Genomic DNA, 19,148 nt, shown 5'->3' with positions numbered 1-19,148 from the left:
GTGTAGAATGGAAAGCTCTGGATGGAACCCAGCAGGTCTACCTACTATGGCCTGCAGAAACTTCAAGATAGATGATACAAGTCCAGTCACCCTGCACAAGGAGAGACAGTAGAAGTGACACTTGTGTACATCAGTGTCTTTATTTTTTTAAGTTATTGGTGCCCATGCTGACCAGGTGATCTCCTGTGTTCACAATGAAGCAAGGCATTCGCTCAGCAGAGAACCTATAAGCAAGTGGAGTTCACTGTAGTTGTGGAGCCTAATACAGTGATTTCTAGCTACCACGAGAACTCACGGGTATGGTACATGCATACTTATATTGGTCTGAGTTGAACTAATGTAACTGTAAAATTATCCATACCTGCAATTCATCTTTAAGTAAGAATACACATGCCTCCAGTATTTAGGCAACATTTGTTTAACTTGTAATTCAGCTTTAAGGTGGCATTCCTACTTTACTGTCAGAGAGTTTCTAAATACCCATTATTATAGTAACAGATCATTTTTAAAATGTTTGATAACATTTTCTTTTATCATTATAATAAATGAATTATAAAATAACAATGACTGGTACAGGCAGACTTACAAATGACTGAAACAACTCACAAATGTGCCCAAAATCTTACATCCTTCCTACATTTTAGTTATTTCCATAGTTCAGCTATTCATCCCATGAAAAAAGAAGACTCCACAAAGCAGTAAAACATCACAAATATATGACATTTATTTCCAAAAGAAAAAATTGATATGTAAATCCTGAAGAGACACTCAAATCATTTATACATCAACTTGATTTTTAGCTAGTGATCTTTTGCTGCAAATTGGTCGAGGTAATAAGAGCTGTAACATGATATCAGCAATGAAGGCAGGAGCATAAGACAAAGGAAGCCAGAATAATTTGGCATCCCACCCGGCGCCATACCGCGTCCGTGGGTACCTGGCTATCAGAGCATGTTCCATGCAGTTTGTGACTTTGGAGATATCAGTACTGCAGAGCGTCTTCATAGATAATCTCTGTACTTTCAAATCTAAGACAAAAAAAAAAGAAAATTTGAGTGTTGAAATAGATTGAATTCTGTTAGTTATCCTGCTGAGAGATGGATGTAGATGGAATTCTTGTATAAAGAGCCTTGTTGACATTTATTTTGCTCAGCAGCTCTCTTTGGCACACTACACCAATATACAGTTCTCAGACTCCTCAGCAACTGCACCTCTGGGTTACAGCTCATGAATTTAACTTTGTCGCTTTCTCCTCCTCCCTGTGCATTCTGTTGCTCAGAAGTGCATCCACCAAGGAATCTGGCTGTATACCGATGTAGCATACATATTGTGAGTGTCACTAATTGTTTTTATTTATATTTTTTCAATACATGGATTATGTGGTAAAGATTTGACTTTCTTTTTTACAGAACACCTATAGGGGAAAACGGCAGCAGAGGTGAACTTGGAGGAGATTTCTGGCTTATTCAACCCACTTAATATAAAAGGGTCGTTATTTGGATAAAAAAAGTTAAACAGAACTAGCACTCCCTGTCAAAAATGAGCATCTTTACTCACGGAATATGTGTGTAATTTCATTACAACTGCCCTCCAGAAATTATGCTAACATATATATATATATATATATATATATATATATATATATATACACACCGTATATGCTGGCAGTTACTGGAGGATGAAGGAATTGATACCACTGAATGGCTCCCACGCTCACCTGACCTAAATCCAATTGAACACCTCTGGGATATCATGTTTCGGTCCATCTGACGCCACCAGGTTGCACCTCAGACTGTCCAGGAGCTCAGTGATGTCCTGGTCCAGATCTGGGAGGAAATACCCCAGGGCACCATCCGTCGTCTCATTAGGCGCATGCCCCAACCTTGTGAGGCATGCATACAAGCATGTGGGAGCCATACAAATTACTGAGTACCATTTTGAGTTGCTACAGTGACATTTCAGCAAAATGGACTAGCCTGCTGCATCAATTTTTCACTTTGATTTTCGGGGGGGCCTTTGAATTCAGTCCTCTGCAGGTTGATAATTTTCATTCCCATCAAACAATGGGGCATCCTTATGTTCCTAACACATTACCCAGTCAATATCTGTATATATATCCAGCATGATATTTTTCCCCATTGAAATCTGATGTATTTTCAAAGTGTTCCTTTATTTTTTTTGAGCAATATATATATATATATATATATATACAGTTGCAAGAAAAAGTATGTGAACCCCTTGGGATTACGTGGAGTTTTGCATGAATTGGGCATAAAATGTGCTCTGAACATCATCTAAGCCACAACAATAGAAGAACACAGTCTGCTGAACATAATACTACACAAACATTAGATGTTGCCATGGTTTAATTGCACATAATATGTAAACATTCACAGTGCAGGGAGGAAAAAGTATGTGAACCTTTGGACTTAATAACAGTTTGACCCTCCTTTGGCAGCAATAACCTCAACCAAACGTTTCCTGTAGTTGCAGATCAGACCTGCACAACGATCTGGAGTCATTTTGGACCACTCCTCTTCACAAAACTGTTTCAGTGTAGCAATATTCTTGGGATGTCTGGTGTGAATCGCTCTCTTAAGGTCATGCCACAGCATTTCAATCGGGTTGAGGTCAGGACTCTGACTGGGCCACTCCAGAAGGCGTATTCTGTGCTGTTGCAGCCACTGTTTTGTTGAATTACTTGTATGCTTTGGGTCATTGTCCTGTTGCATCACCCATCCTCTACGGAGCTTCAGTTGGCAGACAGATGGTCGTACGTTTTCCTGCAAAATGTCTTGATAAACTCTGGAATTCATTTTCCCATTAATGACAACAATCCGTCCAGGCCCTGAGGCAGCAAAGCAGCCCCAAACCACGATGCTCCCTCCGCCATGTTTCACAGTGGGGATGAGGTTTTGATGTTGGTGTGCTGTGCCTTTTTTTCTCCACACATAGTGTTGTGTGTTCTTCCCAAACAACTCAATCTTGGTTTCATCTGTCCACAGTGTATTTTGCCAGTAGTGCTGTGGAACATCCAGGTGCTCTTTTGCAAACTTCAAACGTGCTATAATATTCCTTTTGGACAGCAATGGCTTCCTCCGTGGTGTCCTCCCATGTACTCCATTCTTGTTTAATGTTTTCCTTATTGTAGATGTGTCAACAAAAATGTTAGCATGTGCCAGAGATTTCTGTAGGTCTTTAGCTGACACTCTGGGATTCTTCTTTACCTCATGCAGCATTCTGCACTGTGCTCTTGCAGTCATTTTTACAGGACAACCACACCTAGGGAGAGTAGCAACAGTGCTAAACTTTCTCCATTTGTAGACAGTCTGTCTTACTGTGGACACATGAACATCAAGGCTTTTGGAGATACTTTTGTAACCCTTTCCAGCTTCATGCAAGTCAACAATTATTGATCGTAGGTCTTCTGAGAGCTCTTTTCTGCGAGGCATGGCTCACATCAGACAGTACTTCTTGAAACCAGTAAACCCAAAGCAGGTGTGTGTTTTTTAAGGGCAGGACAGCTGTCAGCAACACATCCAATATCATCACACTGATTGGAGTCAAGGTTGGCTCACTCCTGGCTCCAATTAGCTCTGGGAGAAGTCATTAAGCTAGGGGTTTACATACTTTTTCCTCCCTGCACTGTGAATGTTTACATGTTATGTGCAATTAAACCATGGCAACATCTAATGTTTGTGTAGTATTATGTTCAGCAGACTGTGTTCTTCTATTGTTGTGACTTAGATGACGTTCAGAGCACATTTTATGCCCAATTCATGCAAAACTCCACGTAATCCCAAGGGGTTCACATACTTTTTCTTGCAACTGTATATGGAGTCTTCAAAAAGTTTCTACACTTTTATAACTATATTTATTAAAAATTTCAAATACAAAAGTGACAACTCTTATACTAAAATTAAAGGAACCCTTTTTATATATATATATATATATATATATATATATATATATATATATATATATATATATATGAAAAGGGTTCCTTTAATTTTTTTGAGCAGTATATATATACACATGGAGGACTTTGAAGTTAGGCAAGTCACCTGAATATTTCTTATTTTAGATTTGTGGTTTCCTGTCCAAAATGACAAATCTCTTGTCAAGAATGACAGTTTATAATTTAAATCTCCATTTAGCTCAGAGTTTTCCTTTCAGTAAAAGTTTATTACAAAAGCTGATATTTTCTACTGGTGATCCAATTAATTTAAACATGAACATGGCAAACTTCATTTTGTTATCCAGTACAAAATAATTACTTACAATTCTGAAAGTACTTATCTCCATATGAACATCTGATATCTGGAGTCAGCCTATCCCATAATCTGTGCAGATCCTTTTCTATTATTTCAAGGCTGGTTACTCCAGTCTTAAAGAAGCCAGGTTCAATAATACTGACTTTCACCCCAAAGTGCTGCATGTCCCTCCTAAAATAAGGAGAAAAGGAAAGAGTTGACAGCTGAGTATTATGTATGTTCCAGGCACATGGTTGTGCTCCATGTATCTATATGTAAATAGGCATGTGTGTCTATTGAAGGTAAAAAGGATTAATTGGCCATATTGTTTGTGGCCATATTGTTTGTAAATCTTAGACTTCAACTGACAGGTTAACATATATATACCAAGAAATGTATTAGAAACTCTGTATAGTACAGTATGGCATCCATTTACCTTAAGCACAGCCCCAATTCTTCATGGCATTCATTTAAAAAAAGTTCCTGCGGATTTGACAGCTTCTACCAGAATTATTCAATGATATTGTATCATCTAGATTGGATTACTGGAACCACCTTTACTATGGAATCTCTGTGAAGGAACATCATTTGCTGCTGTTATATAATGCAGCAGCCTGGCTATTCACCCCAATGCCATGACAAGGTTTTCCAGTGCCCAGGGAAAAGATGCCCCCCGGGTCATGATGTGTGAGCTCAGAGGATCTGCTTAGGTGGTGTGCAACGCACACCTCCTCCTGGCTCTGTCCTTGCTGTTCCCAGTGTTAGGCCAACAGAAGTAGTGATGCCACTATCACTACTCCTGTCAGCCTTGTAATAGAAGGAACTCAGCACAAGGTGCCCCATCGCTACAATAAGCCATTGCGCCCAGGGCGGCTGCTCCTCCTGCCCATTCCTTGTCTTGGCCTTGACTCACCCACTAAAGAAAATAGCTATAGAAATATTTTTTTTCCTTTTATTATTGCCACATCCCAAATATTTAGTTTGATTCAGATGGCTGTGTGACTTGGCAGAAATCAAGATTCTGCAGAGCAAGATACAATTTTGGTGAGCCTGTGCCCACTCCAGCCTTAGCTTTCTGTTCTCAGCTGTCAGCAGTGCAACCCAACATAGTCTTCTGCTGTTGCAGCCCATATGTCTCAAAGCTGGATGTGTGGTGTATTCTGAGAAGTTTTTTTTTGCTCACAACAGTTGTAACGTCATTATCTCCTTTGTTTATTCCAAACCAGTCTGGCCATTTTCCTCTGAACTATATCATCAACAAAGAATTTTCTTCAAAGAACTGGCACTTACTGGAGGTTTATGTTTGTTTCCACATGGAACCAACATTACGTCTGACAACAGGTTTATCTGTTACTACTACCGGGCACTCATAATTCAATTATATTTTAGGGTTCACTTTCTCTAATTTAAGGCACTGTTCTAAGGGAAGCCCCATCCCAGGACAAGCCTCTCATACTCGTAGGTAGTGTCCAGGCCACTGCTTTGGAGTTGCACCATGAGGCCTAGGCCACCCATTAGCAGAAAAGAGACAGGAAAACACACACACTCCACAATTGTAGGACATATAGTAGCAGATCAACTACCTCTAATTCCAGCACTTAACTCTCTTTTTACTTTACTCTCCTAAGGGGAAACCCTTCCCGTAAAAGGCCACTCAAACTGAAAGATTAAATAGTCGGTTCTCCATTACAGAGTATAATTTTTCTTCATGGAAAATCCAGTGTCCATAGTCTGTATATTGGAATCTTGCTCATCAAAGGGAAGTCTTCCTCCCTAACTGGAGGAAGACTTCCTCCAAAGAAAAGAGCCTCTGCTGATAAGCTATGGTGGTAGGCTTGGGGCCAAAATTGTGTAAACACCCCTTGCATTCCTGATACTTTTTCAGGGATCAGAAGTCTAAGTTACACCATAATCTATTCCATTAGAGAAAATAAGTGTGAGGTAGTTTTTTTCCTGACCTGACAGAGCATCACATCAACACAAATGACATTTGAAGCATAAATCATTCCTGCTGAGCTATTGTACTCTGACCCTGTGGACTCCCCCCATTCACTGCAAGCACTGATCAAATGCTGGTTTTCCAACAAGACCATTTGACAGAAGCAGATAAACTCTCTTCTGTTGAACAGACAGTGGTATACATGTGCAGAAAGTCGGATGGTTTCTGTTGAATTGGCCAACTTTCAGTATGTGTGTGCTGGGCTTTACTAAATATTATCCCAAAATTGCATCACCCAATTTAAAAATCTTCAATGTATGCAAAAATGTTAATCTATGCAACACTGAAAAATGTTTAAAATTAAACTTATGTACAGTAATTTTTCATGATTCATAAACAAAAGCTCACGGAATTTTTAATCAGGCATGTTATTAAAATAGTCCCTATCCATACTACTGCCATGCCACCTCAACAAAGATAGAGCCATAACTAGAGCACGTCACCAGACCAAGTTGGCAATTTCATTATCAATGTTACGTTGGAGACACAACAAATAGTTGAGTATCTTTCAGTTTGGTGCTGAGTCAGTCTAACCCTACATAATAATGGTGCCCATAGACATCTGAGTTTGTAATAGCTGGCTTCACAATTGTAAGAATCAAGGCACTGGTATAGGCTGAGCAGACTCCCCAGGTCGTATTTTATGAGAACCATAGCAATCAGCTGGGAAAATCCAACCAAATCTATCAAACAGAAAGAGGATGTCTGCAGAGATCTGGCATTACTATCAACATGTAGTTATTCTCACTTTTAGTTTACCTGGCCAAATTAGCTGAGAACAGTTCCTTTGGTTTTCTTAACCTATATCCAACCTTAGTTTTGCTAGGCATTGGTTGGATATCAATAGCTGACTCCTTCTAATAGTGTTGTACAGTAATAATAATATGATCAAAAGATTAGAGGAGCATATGGGATCATGCCATGACTTACCTCAAACTGTCTGAGAATGACTCAACACCGCACTTTGACAGGCTGTAGCCACCTCCTCCAAAGGCCAATCTTCCCATGACACTGGCTACATTGACAATTCTTCCTCTGGCCTTTTTTAAAAGAGGTAAAAACTTCAAAGTGACTTCAATGAGTCCAATGAGGTTTACATCGAGAACTCGATGAAAGTCTTCCATATCTAGCCAGTCTGTGGGTCCAATTGGAGTGGCTCTACCAGCATTATTAACCAAACCGTACAAACCTACATGAGAAAATAATTACACAATTATACTAAGCATGTTATTACCGTGCCGTTTAGTGTAATTTTGTTATCCATTATAAACCATTAAAGTATTTGTCCAGCCAAAACTTTTTTTTTTCTTGTTTTTAATGGGGTGGGAAAGGTTTGGAACTCCTAGAATATTTTACTGCTATCTGAGGCTTTGTTTTAGAGATTTCACCTCACTTCCTGCTCTGTTGACAAGGTTTTACCAGACAGGAAGTGAGTGTAAGTCTCCAATGACAACATAGATAGGAAAAAAAAATGATTTTTTTCAGTAGAGTAGGGGAAGGTTAGAATACATGTCAGCTATTTATTGCTGTCTGTGTCCTTTTTGCAGATTTTCCCTTACTTCCTTTCTGGGGAAACTGTTGTCAGTACAACAGTGAGGGAAAAAGTTGGATACCAGTAAAGCCCAATATCTAACTATTCCCCACTTTATCCAAAACATAAAAAAAGTGTTCTTTTTTATATCAGGCCTCAACTTTTTTTTTCCGTTTGTAGTTTTGAATAAAGTAGAAAAGGTTTTACCATGATATTTTAGTCCAGATACAAGTCTATCCCAAAGTAAATGAGATAAAATCTGTACAAAAAGCCAACACATTTCAGGGACTAATCCTTGCCCCCCTTTTTCAGAGATGGGAAAGTAACACAAAATATATCCATAAATATAACTCATAATTAAATTTGGTATATGAATCTGAAATGTAAAATTAAGTAACACAGATTGAAGTCCAAGATAATATTGTAATAGTAAAACACCAAAAATGAGTTCCACGTAATAATCTCAAATCAGGAGTGATAAGAATGTTTAACATGATTAAACTATAAAATAGTAGATTTATTTGAAAGTGCATAGTAAGAGGTAAACGTGTACCTTTCAGAATTGACTAAATGTAATAAATGTATAAAAATTGAACTTCATAAATTCATAAAATAAATGAAATAAAATCATGGAGCAATGTCAATTAATGTCTTAACATATGGAGTAAAATAATGTTGTAATAACCAGTTCCCAGGCATATGTTTAAGGGTGGAGGGCTTCGTTTGATAGGCAAGTCTGCCAAAATGTGCTAATTTGCGATACATACTAGTACATTATGGCATAAACCTCATTGGGGCCCATTAAAAAAAAAAAAATAGTGGTGTTTCATTTTGTCTTTGTGTTAAGCATTTTTAAATTGATGTCTATATCTCATTTCCTGTCCCAGGTGACAACATTCAACTTCTGAACTTGGAAACAGTTTTTAAATACCATTGATATCAGTACTTCATTTTTTCTGTATCTTTGCTTCATGCATTCCCTGGGTAGCAGAACTGAAAGAGAGGTGGGCAGTGGTATGACCCAGTGGGGAAAGAGGAAAGTATAGTGTGTTTTTATTAAGGGCATATTTTGAGTCATTACTCTAGTGGTTGTATTACATAAACTGTTGACATACCTTCCATATTTCTAACAGGTTTTGCTCTTCCATAATTTTGTTATTTGATCAAATCAAGAAATGTTAGGTAAAGCCTAGTACACATGATCAGAAAATTGTATGAAAAATGTTTTGATTTCAAAGCAATTGTATGATAATCTGATGGTTAGTACACAGCTTTCGTCCAAAATTATTAGAAGGGACAATCACCAACATTTTTCTCTTACAATACCAGATCGTACAATTTTCATTCAATCAGTACAGTTTTTGTCCAAATATACAACATCAATACAATACAATACACTTTGGAATATTTATTCTGTGGTACAAACATTTTCGTAACTTTTGTAACCTCTTCATTTTCGATATGAGCCTAGCATGCAAAAAAAAAATAAAAAATTGATGATAATTCGTCTGATATTCTCATCGTACGTACGTGTGCTTAAGCTACTAAAGAGAACTCTCAGTGGCAATTATTCTTTCTGTTGATATAAGATATCAGCCACTTAGGGAATGCATTGTTTTCAGTGACTTGTCTGAACATAGACTTTGATTGCAAAACCATTGCGCAATGCTGCAAAGCAGGAAACAGAACATGCAGATATAAAGTGCTAAAATATGCCCATCCCCTTGTACATAAAAATATCATAAAGCAGGCAAGACATGTAAACCAGATGCAAAAAGAATGACTTGAAAGTAGGCAGTGCATTCAATGCAGCATGCAGTAGATTGACTGCATGTCAGTCAATGGCAGGCATAAAAAGTGCACAGTTCTGGAGACTTGAGATGTAAAACAAATTCTAGATATGAATCAATAACAAGGCAGTAGACAAAGTGTACAATTCAGAAGATATAAACAAGATACCCTGCACTGGTCAATTTCAAGGGCACCTAGAATTCAGCAGCTGGGAGAAGTCAATCATATACCTCCCATGGATCAATACCAGGATGGTACAGTGAGTACAATTAGGCAGAGACGAACTTGTAACTGGATATCAGGAATAGGTAAATAAAGCAGACATTACGTATGTACAGGCAGATAGTTTGTTGAATAGATGCATGCTGATGATGGTTTTAGACAAATGCACAGAGTGATGGAATCTTATTTGGTTGAGAAAGCCCCACACTTTCCTAACTATCCATACAACTTTTCTTTAACTACTTAAAGGAGAAGTATGGCCAAAGCTCTTTTGTAGATACTTCTCCTGTGGGTCAAAATAGTGCACTTCGTTCTGCACACCTGTGACCCAGATTCAGCGGACAGAAAGCTAAAGTCTGTCAATTGACATCACAGAGCTGGTCCAGGCTTTGCAGGGATCCCGACAATAATGTCGGGAATTGCCGAGATGCCTGATCGGCAGCTGGATCAGAATTTCAGCAAGCTGCTGAGAGCGGCTCCCACCTCCTCCACAGCCACAGTGAGCGCTGGAGGGGCAGAACACAGAGAGATGACTGACAGTGATTAGAGTTGATCCAAGAACTGAGTGATCAGCGGTCTTTGATTGTTTGCTTCTTGGTGTAGAGGTAGCCGGGGGCAACTGCAGCATCAAATCTATGCTGCAGCCAACTAGGTGAGTATAAATTTTTGTTTTTTTTCTTAATTTCCTGCACTTCTCTTTTAATGAGGACTTCATTGTAATGTAAAGAACAACTCCATCTAAAAAAAGTCAGCGGGATTTAAGCTGCTCATACACCAGTAAAGTTTCTTTTGAAAAAAATAATTTTCAGAACATTTGTTTGATTTTCTAATAGTTAATGGGGTTGTATCAACCATTGTTTTTGCCTGAAGAGAAAACCCTAAGCAGAAAGATTTTTTTTCGAACAAACAAAATTCTAACTGTGAATGTGGTTTTTGCTCAGGAAAAAAAATCTAAATATTATTATATTATTATACAGTATTTATATATCGCTAAAAGGTTTGCTCAGCGCTGTACATTATAGTGGGGGACAGAACATGAGACAATACAGTAGCAAAACAATACACGAGGGGGTCAAGGGCCCTGCTCTTTCGTGTTTACAATCTAGGATTATTATTGTAATTATTGTAATTCTTTTGTGCATCCTCAAATTGAACATAGAATTTAAAACATTGGCATGGTTTTTTTTATTGTTTCCATATGAAATTTGTGGAGTCCATAATGGTACTATCAAATACATTTTTTTCTGAATTTCCATGAATTTTCAAATGCAATTCTAGAGGTGTATGGCCAGCCTTAGTGTTTCTTTACATCTCATTTTACTGCATCCTCCACTCTCAGTACAACTTGTTCAGCCATGCCTTTTCGGCCTAGCTTCATTGTCACAAGCCTTCTTCATTCTTAAAGCTTATTTCTGGGAACAAAAAATGTTCATAAAGTGTATTCCTTATTAGGTATAAATCTAATTTGTGTGCATTGCATAACTTTGAAAACCTAAATATTACCATGTAAATATAGCAGTGACAGCATTACTGTACTCAGAAATCAGAGGTAGGGAGGAGGCCCAGAAGGTTCACCCACTGCAGACTGCCTGCAGAAAACTACAGGGGCAGATACAAGACCACTCACCTTGCACAAGGAGAGAGAGCAGCAGTAACTGGTCTGTAGCACAGGAAACTCCTGTACAGAGACAGAGTGCAGGAGTTGTCTCATGGTGAGCTACTGTACAGATCTGGGAGAAATTCACAAAGGATACAGGGATACAAGTAAGAATACACATTTTTGTATTTAGACAAAAAATGTAAAGCGGTATTAAACCCAATAATATATTGCAACTTACCAATAATTAGATGTGATGGTTGCATTAGTTTTCTTTTTTAGGCCTTTTCCCCTCTGTTTTCACCTGGTGATTTGGCCAGTAACACACCTCCTGTATTAGAGTGCCCTCACTCTGGATGAAGAAGCAGAGGGGCACCTTTGGACAGTAGCATTGTTAATCTGGGGGGCGGGGAGTGTTATATGGACTAACAGATTTAGATACACTAATAAATTTAAGCTGAACTCCAGTTCATTCTCTTCAAGCAGTTACAGCAAATGTTTTTTCTTTACTTTTGCGAAAAAGATTTTACATAGATAAATAAAAGCTGATCACTGTAAGCACCCGTCAGTAGTAAATGGTTTGTCTCATCCCTGTAACTGCTACATCTGCAAAAAAGCATGTTCTTTTGAAAAACAACAGACTTACTGGTAGGATCACAAGGTGAAAATAAGGGAAAGGAAGCCTAAAAATGAAAACTAATACAGCCATTACCTCTAAGAATTGATAAGATGCAATATAATAAATTTGTTCTTTTTTTATTACCAACTTAAAGTGATTTTAAAGCTTTCGTTTTTTTCTTTAAAAAATAACAAACATGTTATACTTACCTGTTCTGTGCAATGGTTTTGCACAGAGCAGCCCAGATCCTCTTCTTCTTGGGTCCCCTGCTGGTGCTCCTGGCTCCTCCCCCTTGACCAGTGCCCCCAATAGCAAGCTGCCTATTATGGGGGAACTGGTGTATGCTCACTCCTGAGTCCCGCTGTATACGTCCATAGGACATATAGAACAGTGGCTTGCCCCCCCCCTCTCTCTCCACAAAGGTTCACTGGCTGTGATTGACAGCAGTGGAAGCCAATGGCTACCACTGCTGCCTCAGCCAATGAGGAAAGAGAGACCTGGGACAGCCAAGGCTCTCATGCACATCGCTGGATTGAGAGGGGGCTCAGGTGAGTATTGGGATGGAGGGGGTTGTAGGGGGAACAGCACACAGAAGGTTTTTTTACCTTCATGCATAGAATGCATGAAGGTAAAAAACCTTCAGCCTTTACAACCATCTTAAGCCTGGAGTTTAGCTTTAGAGGGATCCATAATAGGACATAATAGGTAGTAGAGCATTCACGTGTCCCATTATCTCTAGTGAAATTTCCAAAAAGAATTATAGAGAAAAAACAACTAGCTTGGCTGAAAATATGAAGTCGGTCTTCCACAGTGGCAGAAGAAGAGTTGCGATATTACAACAGCTGTCTATTAACAATGCTATGCCCAGACACCATAGAAAAATGTATTTTGGGTGAAGTTTCATTTTGGCACTTAGGAAATATATAGTACCTTTATTGCCTGTCTCCGCAGTGACATATTCCACGGCACTGTCGATGCTTTTCGGATTGGTTACATTCAATAAAACTGTTTTCAGTGTCGGAGATGTGCACGCTTTTAAGTCCTGACATCCTTTTTCTGTCAGACAGGCAGCGATGACGATAAATCCTTTTCTATGAAGTCTCTGCGCCAGTAAATTTCCAAAGCCAGAGTCACAGCCGGTGATGAAGACGTGTTTTTCAGGAATATCTTTCATTTTCACACTGTCTCTAATGGTCCAGCAAACAAATAACACTACGATGGAGGTCACAGTGCCCATCAATGCTGGATGAACAATCCATAGCTACAAGAGAATAATGTGCGCATCAGCTACTTTATCCATCAAGACAAATTCTAATAGCTAATTTGTGGCATTAAAGCTGCTAGCTGTTTTGTTGAATAGGCTGTATTTGTTATAGTTACCTCTTTAAATCTTTCAAGCAAATCTTCTTGTTCTTCTTCTCCCTGCTGAAATGACAGAAAAAAAGATAATTACTTGGCTAGTCATATAAAAGTTCCTTTTTATACAAATTGGGGGTATTAGACTTGCTTTATTTGATGTCACAAGCCTTCAGGGTCAGGTGGGTGATTCTTTTTTTTACACTATATGGTCAAATGTTTGTGAATCCCTGACTGTCACACCCATATGAGCTTGTGAGACATCCCATTCAAAAACAATACACAACAATAAAGCGAAGCTAAATCAGAAAGGATTCTCCAAAGTTTTTTGTCATTATGTGCAAGTACCACCTTTTCACTTTAGGGCAGACTAACCTCATATAGTGCCCTGCTTCAGTGGTGTGATGTTTGAATTCCCCCTTGTAATTTCACCATCACTAGACATGTGCAGGGGTGGACTGATCATTTGGAAACTCGGGTACTGCCCGAGGGCCCGGGGTCAGTAGGGGGCCCCATGAGATGCCCCTGGTACCTTTTTCATAGGCTTTTTTGAGTTTGGGCAAGGACACAGGGGCCCCATGATCCCCTATTGCCCAGGGGCCCCATGAGTTGTCAGTCCGCCCCTGGACCTGTGCAATTCGTTTCATTATCAATCAAAATTCAGATCAAATTTTAGTTATTCGGAGATTCAGATGCAACCAAATTTCTGAATCACAATAGTAACAAATTTCAATGAATCTGAAATAAATGATAATGAAACAAATGATCTGAAATCGAATTTGAAAATGAATTCAAATTCAAAACTGAATTTGAAATCCAAAAATGTATTTGAATTCGAAATTGAAACATATTGCTATAAATACAGTAAGGCATAAAAGTGAAATGAGATGATGATTCCAATTTAGGCTGCTTTATAGAAAAGAATACAATAGAAAATAAAAGGATAAAATAGAATGGAAAAGAATAGAATGGAAAAAAAATAGAATAGAACAGTACAAAATAGAATGGGTTAGAATAAAATTGGACAAATGTAGCCGTCTTCCAAAAATCAAATTTCGTATTTCAAATTTTGAATCCATTTGAAAATAACAACTATACAAACTGAAACCAAATATACAAAACATTCCAAAAAGGAACAATTCTAACATAATGAATATGATGGAAAAAAATATTAACTTAATGAACTAATCTAAAACAAAATAAAACAAATGTTTCCATCGTGCACAATTCTAAACGTCTCCACTTTCATTTTCCCCCAGTTTTATTTTCACGTCCTTGGAGTCCTTGGCCTTCTTGATTGGCCAGCCAAGGTTGATGTAACTTTCAAACAATCATTCAGAAGTTACTTTGATGCAGCCCTCATGGCATGTCAAGACTACATTGAGCTGCACACATGTGGCTTAGTGAAATATTATACAAAATGCTAGAAAGTAGGGAAGAAGCATTTACAGAGCTGCTTCTGACATACGGAACTACCCATTAGCATTTAAGTTTTAATATGGAGTTACCTTTCCCCTAAAACCTTCACTCTTCTGGGTAGACTTTTCCCAAGATTTTGGAGCATTTCTGTGGGAATCAGTACCCAATGAATATTTATTCAAGAACATTTGTGAGGTCAGGTACTGATGTTGGATGAGAAGACATGACTCCCAATCAAGGTCAGGGATCTGTGCATGCCACTACTTGAGCTGCTCCACACCAAACTTGTCAAACCTTGCTTTAATGGCGTCAGTTTTGTTCACAGTTTTTGGAACAAAAAATAACTGCATACTTTTGGCCTCAAAATGTGTGTGTAAGTGAACTGCCAGAGACAATCTGCAGCTCAGCTTTGATCTCCATTTCAAGAAAGAAAATAGAAAACACTAAACACTCCTGAATGGCTGTATATGAGCGCTTTTTTTTTCCTGCCAAAAGAGCTGGAGTTTTATTAAGCCCAGTGTGCATGAACCCTTATTGTAATAAAATTATTTGACATTCAACATTTTGGTGTGGAGCTACCTGCCTCCATGTAACAGTGCTGGGCCAATAATCAAGCACCTGTTTTATCAGATGGAATAAGTCACATGCTCCTTCACACCCTAAGTTCTGACTACTACTGAGTATTCTCTTTGCTCCTGATGGCTGTACGTAGCAGTGGTTGTGGGATAAGAAAAGGTAAATATGTATTGCTGGGGGAAGGGCTATAAAACATTCCTGTTTCTTTGCCTTGCAGAAATCACACTTTAACAATTACACTAGTTAGCAACCCTCTAAGCTCTCAAAGTAGGAGCCGTTAGGATTCTGAATAGTCACCTGATGTCAGGATCAACCGTCACAATGCACTAGATAGAAACATTAAAGAGGAGGAGTCAATCAGGTTGAGTAACAGCATGGGAATCAGAATCCAGACTGCATAGGCTACCAGAAGCTGTACTCTAGGCCACCTCAAATTATTATTATTATTATACAGTATTTATATAGCGCCAAAGGGTATGCTCAGCACTGTACAGTAGCAGGGGGGACAGAACATGAGACAAGACAGTAACAATACAATACACAAGGGGTTCGAGGGCCCTGCTCTTTCAAGCTTACAATCTAGGAGGGAGGGGAAGGTGGTACAGGAGGGGATGGCTGTGGGGGATGGAGTGGTGGGAGGAGGGGAGGAGGTTAGTTGTAAGGTGAGGTCATGTGTTAGGTGAGGTTGGGGTAGGCTTCTCTGAAGAGGAGGGTTTTCAGGGTGCGCCTGAAGGTGAGGAGGGTAGGTGACAGTCTGATGGATTGGGGGAGGGAGTTCCAGAGGATGGGGGAAGCTCTAGAGAAGTCCTGCAATCGGGCGTGGGAGGAGGAGACCAGGAAGCTAGAGAGTAGGAGGTCCTGCGAGGAGCGGAGGGCAAATCTAGGGTATTTTGGATGCACAAAAGATAGGAATAGAGAACACATAAGGGGTTATTTACTAAAACTGGAGAGTGCAAAATCTGGTGCAGATCTGCAAAGAAACCAATCAGCTTCCAGGTTTTATCGCCAAAGCTTCATTGAACAAGCTGAAGTTAGAAGCTGATTGGCTACCATGCACAACTGCACCAGATTCTGAGTGCACCACTTTTAGTAAATCAACCCCACAGAAACTAGTCACATATCTTAGGAAAGACTTTGTGACTATAAATAAGCAAATATAGTTCATGAAAGAGAACGTTTCTACAGTTTATCAAAATAAATCTTGGCTAGGCCTGGATGCCATTTGATTTGAAGGAATGGTATGTTACAAACGAACAAATTGCCTCCAAGTAATCACTCATGAAATATTAACAGAAAACTGATTTCATCTTTGTTCTCTGTTCATTGAACGGTGCCATAAATTCTAAAGATCTGTTGGGCAGGTGAAAAATAACAGGCTGCTGAATCTTATTCATGCATTACACATTTGACAAGTAACGCAATAAAAAACATGACCATAAAAAAATGTACGAGACAGAAGAAGCCTTGACTGAAAGTTTCAGCAAAAGTAGAGCTATTGACCATATAAGTGTATAAGGTTTTAGGTTTTCAAAAACATAGTCAGGTTGTTCACTTCAAGTAAATGTTCACTGAGCTTAGTTAATGAAGCAAAGCTGTGTTCACTTAAATCATACAATCACGTCAAGCAGAAATCTGGTTTTTCAACTTCTCCTTGCATATAATTGGGTATTCAAAGGTGAGCACAGCTTCACCTTATGTACTAGGGCAATTTTTGAGCAATAATACATCACATGATAAGACACAAAGCTGAGTGGGATGCCTTGTGGTACCCTGCATTTTAATTGCACATTAATGCATCTGGTCAGCACACCGCTATAGACGTGCTTACCACATCTACAACAAATAGGGGCATTCACAGTGCTAGCCAAATCTGACGAATATGGAAGATCTACATGGGCTGATCACCAGTACTGTGTGGGGGACAACAGAAAAGAAAGCTTGAGGGTCACATAAATGCTCTAAAATTGAATGGGAAAGTTGGTGCTAGTCCCTATATGAGACTTACCTCTGCAAATAATTTTCAATTGCATGGGTAGGTAGTGTGAATAGGAAGGCCTATTAAAGATCAACTAAGATCTGCAGACAAACACCTTTTAACCTTGGGATATCAGTAATTAATGTCCATGTGCTTTGTAGAGATTATGGCAACATGACAACACAGCAGTAGTTATCAGTGGCGCTCCCTTTTTGTTAGGGGGCTCTATGTTCTTTTCTAACAACAACGTTTGTTTATTTCAACTGAACTTGGATGGATGTGGGAAATCTCTCATTTATTTTACTTTTCACTGAAATGTGTCCATCTGTGGATCACTGTGTATAAACTGTGTGTATTTAGCATTGTGTGTGCAATCTTAAAAATGTTGGTACCATTATCTTTTGCAACTACTACAAACCAAATTTTTAAATAACTATTTTGTTTGCAACTACCGCAATCAAAACTACTGCTTCCACAGTTACTACAATAGCTACTGCTATAACTTTGGAAGAACAACCAACAACTCTAATAACTGGTATTAGCTAGTTAACAATAACTAGCTACAATAAATTATTCTCTAGTCTTTGAATAACAAACTACTAATATTGTTGCTAAGTCTACATCACTTAGTAACTCCTACTCTCTTCTATTAATTCTGCAACAACTACTGTTACTTTCACTGCTACAATTATTATTGGTACTTTGAGCATTATTGCTACTTTTACTACAACTGTTGCAACAACAACTGATAAAACAACATATTACTCCTGAAATCACCAATGCTATAACCAAACCTACTGTCACCAATGTTGGTACAACTACTACTTCTAGCAGTACCCCTACGACTCTAGCTACTATTCTCAACTTATACAGCAAAAACTACTACTCCTTTACTACTACTGTTATTCTTGCTATAAGATGTACAATTACTACAGCTGGTTTTATTCAGCTACAACTGTTATGACTAGTTACATTTTGTAAAGCACTGCACAAACTGTTGGCACTATATAAATCCTGTAAAATTTACAATTTTACAATTTGACTTACTATATAAATTGTGTTTAATAATAATACTACCAATTAACACATAGTTAACACATTTGTCACTATTTTAACCTCTACAAAATACTATTTTTGCTACAACTACTGCTTCCACCACAGTAACACGTACATTTTTATTGTTATTACAACTAATAGCAGATTTATCACAATTCATACTTCTTGTAAATACCTAATATGCAAATTGATTCATCCATTAATGAAGATTAAGGTTAGATAGTATTTTTTACTGGTAAAGTAACAGATATATAGAACCAACCAGCAACAGGTATAGTAAGAAAATGAAAAGCAAATTATTTTATGGATATGAACAAATTTGTCTATGGAAAAAAAAGCGATAAAAGACAGACCACTTTGTATGTGCTATGATAATTTTATACAATAGAAAGTAGTAAAGTATGATTTAGCTTTAACAATGTACTTACTTTGTACAGCCACATTGTGAAATTCAGGATATTTTGGAGCACCAGAAACAGGACAGGTGAGCAGCATATATTTTCAGTTCATTGTGGACTTTGGTAAAGTCTTCTGCATTGATGTAAATGTAGGTTCTGTTTTCCAAGGCATCACTCCTAAAGTATAAAAAGGAAATGTCCCTCTTCCCTTGGCTTTAATGCAATTTTCACTGGGCCTTATGCAATTCCTATGCATGTTGTGACAATTCAATGTCTGCTTTGGTACGACATATATCCTTGTCCAGATTATTTTTGGACTGTAGCCACTTAATCCTTATTAGTAAAGGCTAAATCAC

The 19,148-nt window shown here is 38.3% G+C and overlaps 1 protein-coding gene across 1 annotated transcript; it reads right to left on the bottom strand.

Annotated features, from left to right (window-relative positions):
• Positions 1-699: 699 nt before the first annotated feature.
• Positions 700-19,076, bottom strand: LOC149470832 (retinol dehydrogenase 7-like). Its single transcript, XM_089660397.1, has 6 exons — positions 18,823-19,076; positions 13,393-13,437; positions 12,943-13,273; positions 7,183-7,441; positions 4,282-4,445; positions 700-1,028 (listed from the first exon to the last, which is right to left on the bottom strand). Exons 1-6 carry the CDS (start codon positions 18,835-18,837, stop codon positions 778-780), a joined length of 1,065 nt encoding a protein of 354 aa, XP_089516523.1. The 5' UTR covers positions 18,838-19,076; the 3' UTR covers positions 700-777.
• Between the last annotated feature and the right edge of the window lie 72 nt (positions 19,077-19,148).

This window comes from Staurois parvus, unplaced genomic scaffold (assembly GCF_062004578.1).
Source record: "Staurois parvus isolate SC_StPar_1 unplaced genomic scaffold, SC_StPar_1.0 ptg000031l, whole genome shotgun sequence".
Classification (NCBI taxonomy): domain Eukaryota; kingdom Metazoa; phylum Chordata; class Amphibia; order Anura; family Ranidae; genus Staurois; species Staurois parvus.
The sequence above is the reverse complement of the archived record's forward strand: the minus strand, read 5'-3'. Positions and strand labels throughout refer to the sequence as shown.

What these genes read in the sequence shown, in the direction of transcription:
- LOC149470832 (XM_089660397.1), bottom strand. An exon ending in TGCTTGAAAGATTTAAAGAG is followed by an intron (nt 13,274 to 13,392) that starts GTAACTATAACA and finishes ATTCTCTTGTAG; the next exon opens with CTATGGATTGTTCATCCAGC. An exon ending in TGCGGAGACAGGCAATAAAG is followed by an intron (nt 7,442 to 12,942) that starts GTACTATATATT and finishes TTTCTCATGTAG; the next exon opens with GTTTGTACGGTTTGGTTAAT.